This window comes from Lonchura striata, chromosome 1 (assembly GCF_046129695.1).
Source record: "Lonchura striata isolate bLonStr1 chromosome 1, bLonStr1.mat, whole genome shotgun sequence".
Lineage (NCBI taxonomy): Eukaryota > Metazoa > Chordata > Aves > Passeriformes > Estrildidae > Lonchura > Lonchura striata.
In genome coordinates this window covers 42,188,641-42,208,225 of record NC_134603.1, presented here as the reverse complement: position 1 = coordinate 42,208,225, position 19,585 = coordinate 42,188,641, and the positions used below count along the sequence as shown (strand labels likewise).

Sequence of the window (19,585 nt, the reverse complement as noted above, 5' to 3'; positions counted from 1 at the left end):
CAGTTAAGAAATATTAAATGGTTATTAGAAAATAAATAAATAAACCAACCAACCATTTTCTTTCTTTCAAATAGTTAAGGGGCCATTCTATCTGTTCGTGTGTTCCTGGTTGCTTCAGCAGTAAAATGATGCTAGTTAAAAATGAAGTCACATGGCACAGAGAAAAGAGAGGAAAGACTTACGACCTACCAGGATAGCTTCCAGGAGTGCCATTGTATCTTGACTCTCAAATTTTTTGTTGTTGGTAAACCAGTGAATGAGTTGCATGACCAAAGGCTCATACAACTGTCTTGCTACCTGAAAACAGCAAACATTAACTACGTTTCTAGGACTAATACATTTCTATGCTACTTTGCTATTAATATGCAAGAATAAAAAGCAGTACTTTGAAAAAGGGTCTATAAAATGAATAACCAATTTCATATTACATTCCCATACCAAGCATCAAAAAAACCCAGACAATTAAAATGGGTTAGATGCTTTCTATTCAGCTAGTCTTCATCACCTCCAAGCTTACTTTAAGTAATATCCTTTGAGACAAAGAACATTGTCAGACTGATGGGTCAATACACAATGAGGGAAATGGGATGTTTGTTTCTTAATCCATATTTAGATCTAAAAAACTATTTTTACCATTAATCTAACTTCTTGGATTTCAACAATTCTACCTGTAAATCAATCTGATTGATTAGTGTCATACTATTAGCATGAAAGGAAGAAACACCAAATATACTTATTTATGCATATACACATGCTTCAACTGCAGTGCCTGTGGCTTGGACCACAAATCCAGACGTAATTTACCCTTGGTTTATGTTCAGCCACACACCAGCAAAAGAGGTTTCACCTAAATTGCTAACACAGCTTCCTGTCTATTTTAACAGAACACAAAATCCCTTTGATCTAAAAATAGATGCAGATGCCAGGGTCCAAACAGCAGTCTCAAAAGGCACAAAACCCTGTAATTTCAGTGGAGATGAACCTACATGTCTGTTCTGTTTTGTGCAAAGGAGGAGAAATATTAGCTTCAAGTGTTTAAATGAAATGTATCATCTCTAGGTATCGAAGAGGCAGCTACAAATTCTCTCCTAAATGCTTTTCCTATGAGTGCAGCTTTGCACACACTCAATATCAAAACAATCAACTTCACCTCCAATTAACTTCTTACTGAAAGACAATAGAAATTAAATATGCTGATAAAGAGGGTTACTGCCACAAACTCCCTCAGCGAAACATGAATCTCTCCTGTACACTTCTCTCAGGTATTCTGAACTACACTGCATTATAGAAATATTTGAAAAGGCTTCAACCCCACTCCCAAAATCTGGATGATCCATTCCTAGAATAGAATTTCAGCCTACAAAATACTCTTCATTTGGGAAAAAAAAAAACCAACTCCAACATGTTAAGAAAACTTCTAAATAAAACTATTCATTAATTCTCACACTTAAAGGTATTTGAACAAGCTAAAATTCATATAAATAAATCTGCTTACCTGGTCTATGTCACAAGCAAGACGAAGCAGAGCTGGAAACACTCGCTTATGTAAATCGTACAAAGGTGGGGGACCCTGATGGCCTTCTGGCATCTGAGAGGCTTTCCCCAACATATATGTGACTATGCCATGCAGCAGCTCACATGCTGCAACCTGAAATTTAAAAATCCCTTTGGTTATTTATCCATTACTTTCACAGAGAAGAAAAAATTGTGGGCAGGAGTGAATGAGTCACATGAAGGGTGTACTTGAGAAATCACACCTATGCTAAAGCACTATTCCAGGAACAGATGGGAATAATTTGCACACATACTAACTGGTGTTTTCCCTAATGTTTTAGTCTCAGTTATGGGCAGTCACATATCAGCTGGAAAAAGTTCATCATCAGATAAGTTACCCATAGTGTTTTCAAGGATAATTCCAGTCTGGAGTCTGAGTATCAACATCCCAATCCAGCACAGCACCAAAGTATTTGCTTAAGTATTCTGCTGGACTGAGCCCACAAGTTCACAGGCTGGGCATTAGGAGGAGGCCAAACAACACTACTTTAAAAACATCCACTAGTTTAAAATTTTTATCTTTATGTTAAATCAATCACAATGCTGTCTGACAGAGCTTACAGCAACTTCTGCTCTTTAGCTTCTAAACACTTAGAACAGTGTAATCAAGGGCATCAAAGAAGCACATTGCTACCTACAAATTAATTAAAACAGGTCTGTAGTAACAAGGAAGACATTATTTTATGTGATTTTATCAGCTAGCATAAAACAAGATGTAGAAAAAAATCAATACTTTTGTTTGCCTGTCACTTGCAGAAAGAGCCAGTTCAGTCACATGAGGCAAAAATAAGTCCAAGTAGATGACAGGCTTCATATCTGCAAATGGTACAGCAAAGCTCAGGTGCTTCTCAGTGTCCCAGGATACACATTTCTTCATCATCTCTTCTGCAGAGGTAGCTGATGCATTTGAAAGACGAAAACAAGATTAATACAACATACATAAAGCAAGAATTTACCTAGTTCAGTCAAAAAAATCTATAACCTTCCAACTTCAGTTAGATTGCCATGCAATGCTAATGCTTTATAAATTACTGAAAAATATGTAGCCAACGTTTCAGGTGACAGTTACAGCAGTCTCCAGTTTCAATACAGGTTAAGTTAGGAAACAAATAAATCTAGAAGACATTGAATCACAGTTGATTCAGAATACTTCTGTAAGACATTCAATATAATGCATTTGTGTTCTAATGTTACAGAAAATTCTTGAAGGTGAATCAGACAAGATCCAACATACTGACTCCTGCAATTGCACAGAAAATGACTACATTTACAGCCATTTATAGCTTCCCTTCAAGGAAAACTGGCATACTTACGCCCTTCTCTCCCTATATTCCCATATTTATAAATTTGGTTAGCAAAATCTGACCACACTTTGTATTTAATTTCCAGAGAATAACGCTACTTTCCTCCAGTATTTTTGAGTAAGTAACAGAGAAGTACTTGGCAGAAAGAAAATTGATTGTAAAGACAGAAAAAAAACCCACAAGCATGCAAAGAAAGAAAAAAGTGCACAGTACTTCATTAATTTTTAGATTAACTAAATTTTGTGTTGAATTCATCCCTTGAATCTCATGGTCAGGGATTACACTATTGTTTTCCATTTGTATTAGACTGCATCATGTTTAATATTTCAATTATAAAGCTTGTTCATGGACTGGACAGAGAAAGGGAGAAAATGTTGTCTTTTTTTTTGAGGAGCACCCAAATGGAACTGTAGTACCCACACATACTAAAGGCATGATGTACCTTAAACTCACAAGTGAAAAAGTAAGCTTGCTGAGATTTACACAATTCATGACTGTAGTTCTTAAATACTGAGGAATGTAGTAGATATAGAAATAAGTACCAAGGAGCTACAAACTGGGACAAAATTTTAAAATCGCTTTGCAGACAGAAGATGAAGAGTGGAATAAATAAAACCATATACTTAGATGCATAGTTTTTTGCTTTCACCTGTAGTTTCCTAAACACTTTCCCTACTCCATATTAAGTTGGTATTATATACTTTTGCTCTACTAAACTCCCAAACTGATTAACAGTAACTTGGTTTAAAGGAAAGCAACAAAAAACAGGCATACAAAAGTGGTGTTGAGGCCTTAATGAAATCTAATTTCAAGAGAGGCAGCAGAGACATATAAATATTTTCAACAGGATACTCACCTGTAATTAAGTTGTGGTTAATCTGCCCTCCCAAAGATCCAAGAAGGCGTGCCACTCTAGTCCTTACCGCTTCCAAGGAGGAACTATTATCCTAAAAAATTAAACAGATTAGTATTAGTGAAAGAACAGTTACTTCTATATAGAAGTAATTTGGTTTACAGAGTAAATGAAGGTCTTATGGCCCTTATTAAATACAGATGGCAAGATGAAACCATGAGGAGAAGAATTGTATCAAACAACAGAGGAGCTTTAGTTTAGTAAACAAAAGAGGGCAAGACTGGAAAGCATTTTCATTGCAGTTTGTGAGCTTTCAATTATCATTTCTCAAGTAAAATTTTATTATCACAGATAACACATACCTACAGAATAACATAACAGTACAGAAACAAACCTGAAGCAAAATTGCTCTTTTCATTTGCTTTGATTCCAGAACTTATAGTTTAGATCCTGTACCTATACAGAATCACAGGATCATTTAGATTACAGAAGACCTCTAAAGTCATCAAGTCCAACCATTAACCCAGCACTGCCACATTCATCACTAAACTATGTCCTCAAGTGCCACACCCATATATTTTTGAACATTTCAGGGATAATGATTCTACCGCTTAACCTGTTCCAATGCTTGACAACCTCTTTCATGGATATTTTTCCAAATATCCAGTCTAAACTCCCTCTGGCACAACCAGAGGCCACTTGCTCTTGTCCTGCCACTTGTTACCTGGGAGACCGACCCCCACCCAGCTACAAGCTCCTTTCAGATAGTTGTGAAGAGGAATAAGGTCTCCCCTGAGCCTCCTTTCTCCAGACTCAACAGTGCCTCTCTCAGGCAACTGATTTTCAGAGCAGCCTGTACAGGATACAAAATTAACTAATTTCATTTCACAGAATCACAGAATGATCAAGGTTGAAGGGGCCACTGCAGGTCATCTGGTCTAAACTCCCTTCTCAAGCAGGGTCATTCTAGAGCACAAGCACAGGATTGCATCCAGACAGTTATGGAATATCACCACTGAGAGAGACTCCATAATTTCTCTGAGAAATCTGTCCCAGTGCTCAGTCGGTGCACAGTAAAGAAGTTCTTCATCATATTAAATGGAACTTCCTGGGCATCAGTTTCTACCCACTGCCTCTTGCCTCATTGCTGGGCACCACTGAGAAGAGCCTGGCTCCATCCTCCTGACATCTTCCCTTCAGATACTGATAGATATTGATGAGGTCTCCTTTCAGTCTTCAGGTTAAACAGCCTGAGATCCCACAGCCTTTCCTCATTAGAGGTGCTCCAATCCTCTAATCATCTTTGTAGCTCTCTACTCACTCCAGGAGCATCATGTTTAAAGACAACCAGGTTGGAAAGAGTTCTATATATAGGAGTAATGTCACATCTAAAAAGAGCCTTATTCCAAGTTAGTTTGTGTATTAGAATATAGAATAAAACTACACTTACATTTGAGAGGCCACTGGACAAAGTAATATGTATGCTGGCCTCTAAAGACTGTAAGCCTATCCACAAGACAATTAAAAATCCCCCAAATGCTTAAACATTCACAAAACTGTATTGTCTACTGCAAAGCTTCTAAGCTGGGTGTTGGGAGTCAAATTTTTGTTGATTTTGGGTGTTGGGAGTAAAATTTTTTTTTGCCATAATGTATCAGTCTAGTGGTGATACTGACTTACAGTATTTCTTCAGTCCCCTTTCCCTGCTTAATTCCCATCCTCACCCCAGAATATGACATCTTTCCAGCTGTGCTGATGTAATAGCTTCCTGAGCCACACTCTAGAATGGAATTCATTAAACTCATCTAAGATAGAACTATCTCTCATTGGAAAAAAAAAGTATGCATGCAAGAAAGGAAAAGAAGCAGTGCGATTAACATTTAACTGTAAAAAGAAAGAGGGTTCTTACCACTGAAAATGTCTTTGCTTTTCTTATACGCTGTATCACAACTTTATTACGTCCTTTCAGGGCTGCTTGAGAAAGTTTCCTTACTTCCCAGTTATTCTGGGATTCAACTGAGGAACAAAAAACCAGCATATCAACACCAGTTTATTGTACCAGCATCTCATGCACCTACTCATAGTTTCATTAAAAAAAAAACCACACTCTTTTTTTTCCCATTTTTATTTTTAAAATGTGACAATTATTCTTTCGTTTAAAATCTTCATTAAGGAAAATAAGTCTCTTAGTAAAACTAAGCTAATTTAAGCAAAAAAAGGACATATGACACAGAAATAATAAATAAAATGACAAAGATTACTGATTGTTCAGCAGAAGCAAGTAAATCCTAGCTTAAAAAAAAAGTGCATTTTGGGGTGTAAGGGAAGTTATACTGTTCCAAACACGAAAGTGCACAACCTAAGTAAAAGGTATGGCATGTCCACATCTATAGAAAAAAATTATTTTCCTCTTCCTTAAGACTAGCGACTTTTTGCATGTATGTACCTGTAGATGTAGAGCTTTTCAAATAACCATCAAGAAGAGGCAGGACATCCTTGTAATAGGGTTGCATTATATGCCTGGGGATGTGAGCTGACCAGTCTTCCAAAGCATCCAGGCCCAGATCAGCCATTGGGGTACAGCTAAGGCCCAGCTTAAATGCATTCTAAATGTCAAATACAAAACTATCAGTCTTTCACACTTATTCACTAGTATTACTTAATGGTAAAAAAGACAAATTTAAAAGCATCTAGTGTGCATTTCCCTTTGCAATAACTTTTCTCTGTTTAGCATCTCACTCAAGATTAGCACAGGAGATATGTTTATATTGCAACACAGGCACTAAGAGAGTCTGACTAGTGCAAAAACAAATCCCAACTATTTACTTTTTATCCAAAGAGTCAAGTCATTTGTGTTCTGTCTTACAGAAGACTGTAGATAGCTTAACAGCTGCCTTAATAGTTACCTTAATACTGACTTTGTTACAGAATGTTTGCACATATTTTAGGGAAAAAAAGTGTTAGCTGTACATCACTTTGACTCACCTGCAGAGCAGGAATATATGCTTTGATATCAAGCATGATGATGTCATGTGGTAAAGAGAGCAAAAAAATCAGACAAGATGCCAACAACTCATCTTTATACTGTTTCATTTTTGCTGCAACCTAAAAGTCATATAAATAGATTGAGAACAAACACAAACCTTTTAAAATCTTAGTTTAGCTATATCAAAACCCATGTAAAATAAGCCAAAACCAATACTGGAATTTCATTCAACTGCAGACAGTTACCAGAAATATTTATACTGTTCTTTCTCAATTGTATGTGAACTGGTGACCAATAAACCTCTTCTGACATTAAAAAAAAACTAACCAAAAAGGATCTTAAAATTCCACTATGTTGCACAGCTCAAAAAGTAAGAATACCTCTACTGTGTTTAAGATTCCTCAGAAGACAGAATTCTGATTGAATCCTATATGTTTTAATTCAGCCTAAGTAAGTTAGGGAGCAACATTCCTTACCTCTTTTCCAAACTTTACAAACAGTGAAAAGCAAGAGCTTTTTTCTGGGTCTTCAGGACATCTTCTGAAACTTCTTGGGCTGGCATCCTACCAAACAGAAACCACAAGACAGTACTATTAAGAAGCACATAGTTCATATATGAGCCATAAGTTCAACTCAGAATACATATATCATACTGTCCAATACGAAACTGGTGTCAGTGAAAACTTGAAATGTATCTTTGATCATTCAGAGGTTAGAAATTAACATTAAGATGGTTCACTGAGGGTCAACTTTTTGGAATACATTAAACATTATGAGAATAAACAAGAGCTATACGACTGCAAAGTAACTTTTCAATGGTTTAATTTCCTCTGCTCATGCAACAAACCATAAAAACCCAAACTTCTCTAACAGTGGATGTCCAGGTGGCAAGAATGTAACAAGGTACAATGTACAAACGTGCAACAACAAAACAATTTTCAACAATGTCCACTGTACAAGCATCCACACCCATGAGTTTCCAAAGGTGCCTCACTTGGTGCCATCAGCAGCAGTGGCAGGGACAACTCTGGGCTCTGTGTGGGGCTACACACCCATGTGTTTTAGTCCAATAGCTTCCAAACCACAGCTAGTGCACCCACCACTGGGGCATCATATTCCCTGTTGAAATCAGTGAGTGGAGCAGGAATATACTCCAGAAGTTAAGGCATTAACCCATACACAACTCTGCTGTTCTGGTTAGATTATTTCTATCCAAAATATCTTTTATACCACCTACACTGCAAAGCTACCTCCCATCTCTCTGTTCACCCAGATCAGGATTTTGGAAAGAGCCCTGGAAAAGGCTGCCCAGGGAGGTCATGGACTCTCCCTCTCTGAAGACATTCCAAACCCACCTTGATGAGTTGCTGTGTCACCTGCTCTAGGTGACACTGCCTATGTGGAGAGGTTGGACTTGATGAATTCCAGAGGTCCCTTCCAACCCTAACAATCTGGAGGTTCTGTGATTACACATGGATGTTGTCTCTTCAGAAACTGGGCTTCTAGTCTAAATTTTCACTATTAATGTGCTTCTAATTCTGGAGGCACAGGAAGCTATAAATATCTGAAACAACCCAGTAACAGTTTCAATTAACTATTTTCCATAGGGAACAAAATACTATACATAAGGAATGACACAGTCATTAATACAACATGTTACCCCTCCACTGGGTGAAAGATCTCACCTCAAAGTATTTTATCCTCTTGGCAATTTTCATTGTAATTGACAGCAGCTTGTAGAATCCACTAATAAGAGGTAGTCTTGTTGAATGTACAATAAGCTCATAACCAAAGGAATATATCCAAGGGTAAAAGTATTCCACATGCTTCTCTGGAAGTATCTCTCTAAAACCAATTCACAGACAACAGAGAAAGAAAAAAAAGAAAAAAGTAATCAAAGTTTTACTTTTAAAAAACTTTCATCTCAGTACAAGAAAGAAATATTGCTGTAACAGAATGCAGACAGAATGCATGCTGCATTCTGAGTCAAGCACAGGAAGATTTTAATTTTGTTTTAGAGGGCAAAGCCATTTCTCACCTATTATATATCATTATTGAATTTATAAAAGCACACATCCTCATATATCACATTTCATTCCTGGACCTCCACAGGCAACTAATGCAGTACCTTTCACTTAGTGCCCCTTACTAGTCTATGAAGATGTATTTAGGATATGTGGTCAGGATAATACTGGAATTTACAACATATAATGAACAACAACTACACCCAAATAATGAAATACTAATTAATGTCTCTCATATTCTTTTAAAAAACCTGAGCTGATGAGCCTGCATGTGTTTACCTATGGTCCAGGTGTCTGAAAAACGCTTTCTGTCTTCTTGTTTGTGCATTTTGAAATATGATCTATCAAACTAACTCAGAAGCAAGCATCTTAAACGTATTTCAACTCAAACTTCTTCCAACCACTTTGTAATTTTGAAATTACAAAAAAACTTATCAATACCTGCAGAATTCCACTAGATTTATAAAGGCAATAAAATCTATTGGCTTCGTCGGCTGAAGGTTTGAAGCAGGGTCAGAAGAAGGCCCAACCAAAGCACTGTCACCTGCATTTCCATCCTGAAAACAAATGTTGAAGAAAGAACACTGGATCTGTGACAACACATAAAGCTTTTACACATTTATTTTGCCACACTAACAGTCTGTCTTTTTCTAGCTGTTACTAGGTACTCCGCGAAAGGAAGGACTAACAGATGACAGATCAGTAATTGCAAGGGAAAATAAGAGATGCCTGCTTCTAAGTAGAAAGCCAGTCAAAAAATAAAAACCAGTAGATTCCAAAGTCTAAACTAACAGATTCTGTGAACATCTGTTGGTTCTAATGTTTCCATCTCCTAACACTGCAATGCAACATTCAGAAATACTAAGAAAAACATTTTAAATGTTACTTCAAGGACACCAAAGGGTACCATCTAGGCATAACGAAAACAAAACAAGGGATATGATTTTGTTTCCCCTATAACAGCAGAAGTGAATGGATAGGTCCTCAGGTCTCACCTGTTCACTAACATCCAGTTTCTGAACAGTCAGGTCCAATTTCTCAATAATCTTCAAAACAGATTTTATAAGTTCATCATACAGGACACGACTCAGGGATTGCAGTTGCGCATTTTCAGTAAGAAAGTTTGCATCTTCAAAAACACATTCCTTTGTAGGATAAAAATGTTCATATTTCAAAACACAAATGAAAATTATTTCTTTAATTTACAAACTAGCATTTAAATGATATAGAGAATCCAGTTTTAGATATTTCTCAGCTTTGAAGGCATAAATTAATCCCTGTTTAATTAATTTAGCAGCCATAAAATCCAACTAAAACCAGAAAACAGTCCTTCTACAGCACGACATTTGGAAAAAGTCTGAAGCTAGAAAAGCAGCTATATGACAGCAGGATTAGGGATCACATTTCATTTTCGGTTTCATTTTGTATTTCCACGTTAATTATGCTTTACCTTCATTGTGTCACAGCTCAGTAGACTTCTAAAGAGGTACAGATAGTCCTTATAAGTTGGTACTTTCGATCTTCGTGTCCCAACTTCTCCAGCTTCAAAGGCTTCTTCTGATCCAGAAGTTTCTTTTAGAGAAAAATCCTGAAGGGACACAGTGTTTGTCAGACAGTGAGGGAAAATGTTGGAAAGCCAGCCTTGATGCCGTGCCAGTGCTGCTCAGCAGTAGCCAAAATACTAGTGTGTTATCAACACTGGAAATGTGTATCACAGCTACAAATAGCACAAATACAAGCACAGCTTCATGACGGCTGCTATGGGAAAAATTAACTTAATCTCAGCCAAATCCCAGTACAACTGCCTATGGAACTACCTGACCCATGAAACATAATGTAACATTACTGCTGCAGGTAGAAACATGGAATGTTTTGTTTTCTCCATCAATCTGAAAAGAACACAAAACAACCACCTCATTCCAAAAAACCTCTAAGGTTGTTCTCCTAGTGCTCAGTTATTTGAGAAATTTTCTCTGCTGCACAGGATTAAAAAGCTTTAATATCCTTGCTTAATACAAGCATTCAGTAATGTTTAAAATGCCTAAAATTTAACACAGAAGAAAGCTGGATGACTTTAATTACAACCTACTTTATTACAGACAACCTGACCAAACAGAAGTCTATTTCCTGTAATTTTCTTTATCCAGCACAAGAGGCATATTCACACTGTGCTGAGCAGAGGTGGGGATGAGAGACTTAAGAACAAATGAACCAATAACACTAATGGACTAATAACAAAATGAATAGTAGTATTTTTGCTTCTTTGGGCATTCCCTTGTTTACTGGGTTAGGCTGTCAAGAACAGGAATGGAATGTATGCTCTAGGAATCTAAATGAAATAAGTATGTTTAAACAGTTATTTTACCTTTGAAAATGTGCTTGGCTTGGAGAAAATTCTGATTAATCCCTGATGCACTGAAACAAATAAAAACCAAAATTGCCTTAATAGATTTAAAGAGCATGGCATTCATATCACTCACTACATTAACAATGAAACAAATCAGTTTTCTATATTCGGTCATGGTAGGGGAGAGGAAAAAGAACACAGAATTTTTCCTTTAAGGATGAAATAGCCCAAATCAAAGCCTTGACTCTAGGATGCTCCACAGGCAACCAATCCTGAACTTGCTTCTTACTACTTTTTCTCAATACTTCTATGACTTTTTCCTGATTATGAATGACAACCAAGGCATCACCCATAATACCCTTATTGAAAAGGCAACAACCCCCAGTTTTGTTCAGGGACTTAAGATCAACATAGTACTTGGGTGTACCACTTCCCAACTCAAGAACATGAGAAACAATTAACATTCCCCAGCAATAGAGAAAAGCCATGATAAATAGATGAAAGAAATAAAAAATAATTTCTGAAAATCATTGAAAAGAAATGTCAGCTTGAGAATACTCGAACTGTCAGTTACCAATGTTGACACATTCAGTTTGACATTCAAAGACCTATACCTAACTTCATATTTGGAATTTTACAATTTAAAAGTTCAAGGGCATAAAAAAATTGCATTTCTAATAGAGATAACAGTCACCCTATTTTTAGGGGTAACTGAAAGGACATTGAACAGATTTTCGTACACTTTGCTATGAAATCCCTTTCTTCCCATAATTCTTCAGAGCAGGAATGCAAGTCTTATCACATAAAAGCATTTTCCTGCCCTAAATCATAACCACTTTGTTATCCAAAATGATTGTTAAATGCATTGTTGAAGTTATTTAACAGTGGATATTGAAAAATACCATCGTGAAAACATTCAGCCTCCATTATTAGAGAACAAGACAAGCTTAATTTTGATCCTGAATGGGTATTCCACATTTCTCTCCTAGAATCAGTTATGCAATTTAGGGGGGAAAAAAACAACCAAAGGAAAAAACCCACAATCCCAAAAAACTCCAACAAAGTTAGTATCACAGACTCACCCACAGTGCTAATAAAGCTCCAGAAAACTGGACCTTTTCCTGAGAGAGACAGAAACACCTTTATTATCGATCTGTAACAGACTGGCTGCAATTTTTCACTGTACTGTGGAAAGCTGCTGATCTGCAGCACTACTAGATGTTCAAGAACTGGAGTGTATACCTCAGGAACCTAGAATAAAGAAAAACAAAACATCCATTATGCATATTATGTGGAATTATTTCAGCATGTTACATTGTTACAAGAGCTTGCATCATTATCTGCTCTGAGAACAAGAAGAGAGTTAGCAAGTGAATTCATATTAGATATACAAAAACCCCAAACAAAAAACAACAGCAACAACAAAATCCTCCCCAAATAAAACTAAACAAACAGAGTACAAAAGTTTCCTGGACCACATTACAGAAAGTAGCTCCTGAACAGATTAGTGCTTCAGTGAATCTAGTTTTAAGCTTATCATAAAAGTACCAATTTAAATAAGAACAGTAACAGCATCACAATCTGTTATCCATAACCACCTGAATACAACATGTATGCCCCAATCTTACTTCACAGCTCCAGGTAAGATCCAGAAAACTCTCAATTAAACAGACAGCATGACATCATAGCAGAATCAATGTATCAGTCTCAGAGAACATGCTAAGTATCAGTACCAAAAGACAAAGCAGCACCAAAGTGGTATAAAGACAGAAAGGTTATGGCTACATTCAAATAAAGAACATAAAACAAATAAAACATATTCACATTTGTCTATCATGGTTTTCATTTCAATGCACTGTAGCATTTCATTTAGCATATTCAGTGCATTTTCTTTATTCAAATAAAATCCATTAGAGCATTCTCCTAATATTCTTCCTATCCCCTAGGGGCTAGGTATCATTACATTTCAGTTAAATAAACACCTTTTACCATAGGTAGGTTCACAGCTATTACCTCCTCACATATCTGCAACTCCATGAAAGAATTGGGTGGTACTTTAAATACTCCACTTACTGTATCTATATGGAATATCACACTTGCAATGGACTGAAGGAAACTTGGTAGCTGATACAGATGGTCATCTATTGTTTCTGCTTCTGTGAGGAACATTTGCTTACAACGCTGAAGGAGCTCCACATACATATTGTCCACATCCTCAGGATGTATAGCTTTACAGGGCTTTCAGAGAGAAAATAAAAACCTGGTTTGGCAATTTTGTAGAGATGAGCAAATAAATGCATGCTGTAGCCCTAAAACCCAGCCACATCTTCACTGAACCATAACAGGAATAACTGAAGCTTCTCCAGAAACTCACTACACCTGAAAAAACTAACTTCAAGTGCTCGCTACATGTATGAGAAACATACATGTACCTGACATGGAGTATAGCAAGAGTTCACTAATGCAGTGTATTTTACTATAAAAGGATTTGACCTTTCAGTGACATGAATTTATATTCATGAAATAAGAGTGAAAAACATGGGAGTTTGGCTGCAAATATCTTAAATATTGCATTACGGATGCTTAGATTCACTTACATTTTGAATTAGGTGCATTAAAGTAATAAGTGGCTCATCTTAATGTAGCTTAACTGATTATCACTGACAGATTACTACTATTAGCCAAGCAGTCCAAATTCTGAACTTTTATTTTTATAGGTCTTGTACAAACAGAACCTATAAAGATTATTCCTAAACTAACGAACAAGTGAAAAGTATCCCAAAGAGTAACAGAGGGTTTGCAACAAAGCTTAAAAATTTCTACAGAATGATTTGTATATCACAGCATGAACTAGGTCAGAAACAAGTCTTTGTGGACAGGAACCAGGTCAAAGGCAAGAACTGTGGTAGGGAACTGACTATGGCAAAGAATGGACTGATTTACGTAACAGTGAAATATGGCTGTGAGCCTAAAGGTAGAAAGCCTAAAGTCAGCCTAAAGTCTGTCTAAAAACATTAAGACAAAATTAAGACTATCCATTTATCACTTGCAGAACTTCAAGTAATATTTTATTTCAGCAATTAAAGAAATATTCTGCCTTGAAACTGAACCAAGCACGAGCACAAGTTCAGTGCTACAACTTGAAACAGCAGCAAGACTCTATTCCTCACAACTCAGTATCTGATGCTTGGCCAAGATTTAACTTAAATACAGTAACAAGTATTAATATGTCTTAACATATTAGATATTTATAGGTACTGGAGCATTAAATTTGTTAAAATTTGCAGTATTATCCTATCTCTATATTTACATTATGCAATTTTAAATTCTTGTATTTCATAATAGATGTTTTTAATGGGGTTCTTTGTAATCTGAAACACTTCATTTTTCCTGGAACCAATACCTTGAACTCAATTCCTTTCTACCTCACGTCACAGAAGAGGAAGACTAGGTTGGAACAAAGCACACAGAAAATTCTACAAACAAATGCACTCTGCTCAAAAGGCAGCAGAAAGAAGACACAGCTAATAACCATATATTCTATTGCCATTCCTGAACTTCTCTAAATAATCTTTGAGATCATTTAACCTGCATTTTTGCAGAGACAAAAAAAAAAACAGTCTAGAATTTATTTTATAAAAACTGTGGTACCACCATCAAGCACAGAGGCTGCAAATACATAAATACCACTCTTTCTTTATGGAACTTGATTGTTATATTCCCATTTTAATTGACTGCTGACAGAAACTGGAAGTTGCTCCTAATGGTTCTACCTGAAAAACATACCTGCCATCCATATTGCATGGTTTGGTTTGTTGTTTCTTGTTGTATTTTACTTTCTGTTTTTTTTTTTCACAAGTGACCTCTTACTGTCCTGCAGACAGTGCCTTTTAGCTGTTTGAGTGAGCTCTGTAAGAATCTCTCAACTGCTTTCAGAACGAAGCCCGGATTCTACCATTTAAATGCAGAGAGAGATAAGAAGGTATTGCCTATACTTAAGCAAATAAGTACACTCCCAAGTTTTTTGACAGCTGTATATGAAGCTCCTGTTTTTCCACTTCAGAACTTGTGCACAAGAAGTAACAACTACAACCCAATGATGCAAGAGCTCCCACTAGATTCAGCATACGTTTGAAAATTTTCACCCAAAAGGTATTTTACAGTGTAATTAATTAAGTCCAACACTTAGTCCAGAATCAGGAGCAGTCCCTATTAGAAAGAGCTGTGTAAAATTGTAAAATGCATGGTATATGAGCCCTAGCTTTACATGCTTTCAATAAGCTTCTCCACCAGAAAAACCTCCTTTACACATACTGATGCAAAAAGCCCATATCCGCGAATGGCGATGGACAACTCTTTGCTGCTTGAATCCATCCTCCTGATGGTTCCATAGAACTGCTCCATGAAGAACTGCAACTTGCTCTTGTGTAGCTCTGCATCCTTAGCCACCATTAAAGAAATCTGTAAAACAGATGCAAACACTCCAGCATTTCACAAAAAATGACAGTAAGTCTTAGAAAATAACTAGCTTGTAATACAAAGCACTAAAAAATTTAACAAAATAATTATTCATTAAATAGATTCATTGAACTTCCAAGCACCAAATATCCCCATTATTTCAAGAAATTTAATTTTGCTTTAGACTTAGAGATCCCAGTGAAGTTACCACACCTGCTTAAGGAATGAATCCAGTGCAGAATAACTGGCTTTCTTCAGCTCCTGATGTGTGTGGCCACACCATTTGCACATCACTTCATAGAGGGACACATAGTTGTCCAGGAGCAATGCTCCAAACTGAGCAGAGTGCCAGATGAACAACTGTAACCCAGCTGCAATTCAAAACAACTCTCATTAAAAACCAGACTTACATCACATTTTACACAACCAGCCCAGACTGTGAAAGTCCACATTAGGACTGAGGATATAAAATTTATTCCACCAGCCTCTACTGATACTCTACAGTATCAGTTTGCAAACATTAAGAATTTAAGCATAAAAACAACCTTCCAAAATCCTCTTTTTAAATGTAAACCATTATGGAACACACAGCTATGTTCTGATGTAATTTACATTACTATTGAAAAAGAAAGGGACTTCAGTGGTTATAAATAAAAATACTTGATTCCACAATTCAGAAGATGTGGTGTCTGTTGTCAGGACACATGCACAAGTCCCCTCCTCTGCCAAACTGTGAGGCAGACAAATAAAGAATTAATATAAACTGTAATTTCACTATTCCAAATATAAACATAAATGAAAATTCAAGATCTTTAATGAATTAACTGGGGAGAGGACAGACTACCTTTAAAGAGGGTTTTATCCCTCACAGTTACCATGGGCCTAATACTCAAACCTTGCATTTTTGCAATGTCTACATAAGCCACTCACATTTCACAGGCCAATTTCTATTCTTCCTATTTTCCTCCCATTCTTTTTCTCGTTCCAGTGAAATTTCTCTCCTTATTTTTTTTAACTCAATCCACTGTCACGCCTTTTTTCTCCTAATTAGCTACACTCCTCTTATTTCTACCATTTCTTTCTCACATCACAGTTTTGTACTACTCAGAGGGGCAAATGGCATCAAGTATTACGCTGCTATTCATAAGCTGATTAGACCTTGTCTAGTTTAACCAAATACTTGTTAAACTCTATATTCTGATTTGAAGTACAGCAGCTTTCTCCCTGGCCAGCTTAGAAGAATGAAGATTAGAGATATCTGAACACATCCAGTAAAGAATAAACAATTTCTGACAAGACTATCCACCTCAGCATGAATGTAAATAGTTTACGTCTTACCTAGAGGTACTGCATATCGTTTCTGATCAACCTGTAATAAAAGAAAAGGTTTGTCACTGTGATTTACTCTTCACCAGAGTTAATTTGTTTATGCAGAACAATTAACACATAGCAGACTTACCTGTGGGTTGATTGCCTTCATTGCAAAATCAAAAATCTCCTTTGCCGTCTGAGGATCTGTGAAACAATCCAACAGTGAGTATTTCACTACTGACACACAGTAGGCAGAGTGAAGACTAAGATATTTTTATCAATGCTTGGTATGAAGCAGTGATATTGGAAATCTCATTTTACGAGACAGAGACATTTTTTCCTGAAATACTCTTAAATTTGAAAACAATTGTACATCTATATTAGCTGATTTTTCTGAATATCCATGTTTAAGTAGACTATTAAGAGAAACACATTCCAAACAAACTGCATTCAAGCTTCAATGTGGCTCTCACACCTGCCCAATGTGGTCAGAAAATAGCACTTCAAAGATTTACATACAGAAAAATGCTGATGAAGCCACTTCACACAAAGACAGATTACAAGGACTGTGTGTGTAGTTTGCATATACCATCTACTAACAGGGAAATTTAAATTCTGAGTTTACACACATAAATGATGCTACTTTTAGGCTGTGTAATAATTAAATGTACAGGTGTCTGTAAAATGGTATTAAAATGTGTCAATGCCTTTCTCACAGAAAAAGAACATACCTTCATCCACAGACTTGGTGAAGTTGTACATGAGTGCAACGAGTCCCCTCAGACATCCTGCTACAAGAGGTAGCTTGGGTCCCCTTGTAGCAGATGTCATCTGAAAAGGATAAAATACCCTCAGGATAAGATAAATTTACACCAAGGCTTTCCAGTTCCTAGGAGCGTACATAAATAACTTACTTCAACTTAATAGTTATATCAGAACCCAACTCTATGAAATTACTCCACAGAAATATCCTAACTCCTACATGTCACATCATTTGGAGGGAAGCATGAGAGAACATTTGAAAAGCATGAAATGTTCCACCAAGACCAGCCATAACAAAATTTAGATAAAATACACTAATGTCTTAAAAGTACTTTAAAATTCAGAATATATGCACAAGAACATATGAAAGTTAGCAGAAATGTGATGTTTACATGCAAGAACTTTGTAGCCAGTACAGAACAAATCAGAATCTACCAGTGCATGACAAGGTAACATTTCTTGGGGAATGATCATCACACACCACCTTTTCACACAGTGAATTGGTTAATTTGCTGTTATTGATGGCCTTGAATTTTCACTTAGAAAGCATCTCAAAGCCAGAGAACACAACTTAAACAGTCTTTCAGGAAAACTTTATTATTGTCCAGCTAGATCCCTACAAATTGTATTAGCTCCAGTAGTATTCCAACAGCTAGTGCTATTCACTTCAAAGGACAAAAAAATCCACCCAAAACCAAAGCAATGCAAAAAGAAAACCAAAGTAAAAAACTGAAGAATGAAAAGAAATTTCAATCATACCTGTGTTCTAAGCTCTCTCAAATAAGCTCGGAATAGTTTTTCAGAGTTGTTAATCATGTCACTAGGCTGGACTTCTCCCAGAACTCCCAAAAGCTCATAAATCTTTTCCAACACTAGAAAGTAATTTTTAATATTATTAAATCTTAATCACTGAAATCATTGCTTTCGGCATTTCCAGAGCAACTTCTATTAACTTGCAACCATGAGAAAATCATGCCTAACAGTATAATTGCTGATTAAAGTGTGGAGCAAACCTCTTTATATATGTATATACACACACACACATATATGTAGCTATATTCTACAATGTGAGATGAATCCTCCTCTCACATGAGTAAGTTAGACACATTTACTATTTTTGAACAGGGCTCAGAAAACTAATTTAAAGGCCACATATATTTAGCAAACACTTGTTAAGGCCAACAGCTAGCAGAAGTTTTTGGGCTTGAATTCAGACTGAAGGATTCTATGCAAGCACAAATTGTATGAGACTTGTAAAGCCAAGATTTCAGCAGTATCTAGCCATAATGATCAAACTGCAGCTCACACTAATATGCCATAAATAATATAATCAGGCAAGGTAGAACTGATGAGCTTACATTAGAGGTGACCAATTCAGGAACTACCACACTAAAACTGCAGCTTTGAGGACAACACTAGCCAGGTGTAGAATAAGATTAGAAAGAGCTTTAGAATCATAGAATTATTTAGGTTAGAACAGACCTTTAAGATCATCAAGTTCAACCATTAACCCAACACTGCCAGGTCTCATCACTGAAACATGCCCCCAGGTGCCACATCTATACATCTTCTACACCTTTTCAGCAATGGTGATTCCAACACTTCCCTGGAAGCCTGTTCCAATGACTGACAGTCCTTTCTGTGAATAAATTGTTCCTAATATAAAATCTAAACCTTCCCTGGTGCAACTTGAAGTCATTTCTTCCTGTCCTGTGACTTGTTAGCTGGGAGACCAACCCCCACCTGGCTACAGCCTCCTTTCAGGTGGCTGTAGAGAGCAGTAAGGTCTTCCCTGAGCCTCCTCCAGGCTAAACATGGCCAGCTCCCTCAGCTGCTCCTCACAGCACTTGCGCTCCAAACCCTTCCCCAGCTCTCTTGCCCTTTTCTGGACTTGCTCTAATCCCTCAAAGTCCTTCTTGTATTGAGGAGCCCAGAACTGAACACAAGATTCAAGGTGCAGCTTCACCAGTGCTGAGTATAGGTGGA

At 36.7% G+C, this 19,585-nt stretch overlaps 1 protein-coding gene across 1 annotated transcript in view; it reads right to left on the bottom strand.

Moving 5' to 3' along the window:
* The window catches only part of PRKDC (protein kinase, DNA-activated, catalytic subunit), an 80,541-nt gene that overhangs the window by 57,870 nt on the left and 3,086 nt on the right, over nucleotides 1–19,585 (bottom strand). Inside the window, exons 6-26 of the mRNA XM_021536576.3 lie at nucleotides 18,359–18,471; nucleotides 17,569–17,668; nucleotides 16,986–17,041; nucleotides 16,865–16,895; nucleotides 15,740–15,897; nucleotides 15,383–15,529; nucleotides 13,142–13,306; nucleotides 12,151–12,319; nucleotides 11,087–11,136; nucleotides 10,172–10,309; nucleotides 9,717–9,866; nucleotides 9,163–9,278; nucleotides 8,383–8,542; nucleotides 7,174–7,260; nucleotides 6,697–6,816; nucleotides 6,158–6,317; nucleotides 5,621–5,727; nucleotides 3,715–3,805; nucleotides 2,288–2,451; nucleotides 1,496–1,648; nucleotides 190–297 (exon numbers count right to left, since the gene is read on the bottom strand). Of these exons, the coding sequence (XP_021392251.2) occupies nucleotides 190–297; nucleotides 1,496–1,648; nucleotides 2,288–2,451; nucleotides 3,715–3,805; nucleotides 5,621–5,727; nucleotides 6,158–6,317; nucleotides 6,697–6,816; nucleotides 7,174–7,260; nucleotides 8,383–8,542; nucleotides 9,163–9,278; nucleotides 9,717–9,866; nucleotides 10,172–10,309; nucleotides 11,087–11,136; nucleotides 12,151–12,319; nucleotides 13,142–13,306; nucleotides 15,383–15,529; nucleotides 15,740–15,897; nucleotides 16,865–16,895; nucleotides 16,986–17,041; nucleotides 17,569–17,668; nucleotides 18,359–18,471 (2,543 nt within the window). The remainder of the gene's footprint in view (nucleotides 1–189; nucleotides 298–1,495; nucleotides 1,649–2,287; nucleotides 2,452–3,714; nucleotides 3,806–5,620; nucleotides 5,728–6,157; nucleotides 6,318–6,696; nucleotides 6,817–7,173; nucleotides 7,261–8,382; nucleotides 8,543–9,162; nucleotides 9,279–9,716; nucleotides 9,867–10,171; nucleotides 10,310–11,086; nucleotides 11,137–12,150; nucleotides 12,320–13,141; nucleotides 13,307–15,382; nucleotides 15,530–15,739; nucleotides 15,898–16,864; nucleotides 16,896–16,985; nucleotides 17,042–17,568; nucleotides 17,669–18,358; nucleotides 18,472–19,585) is intronic.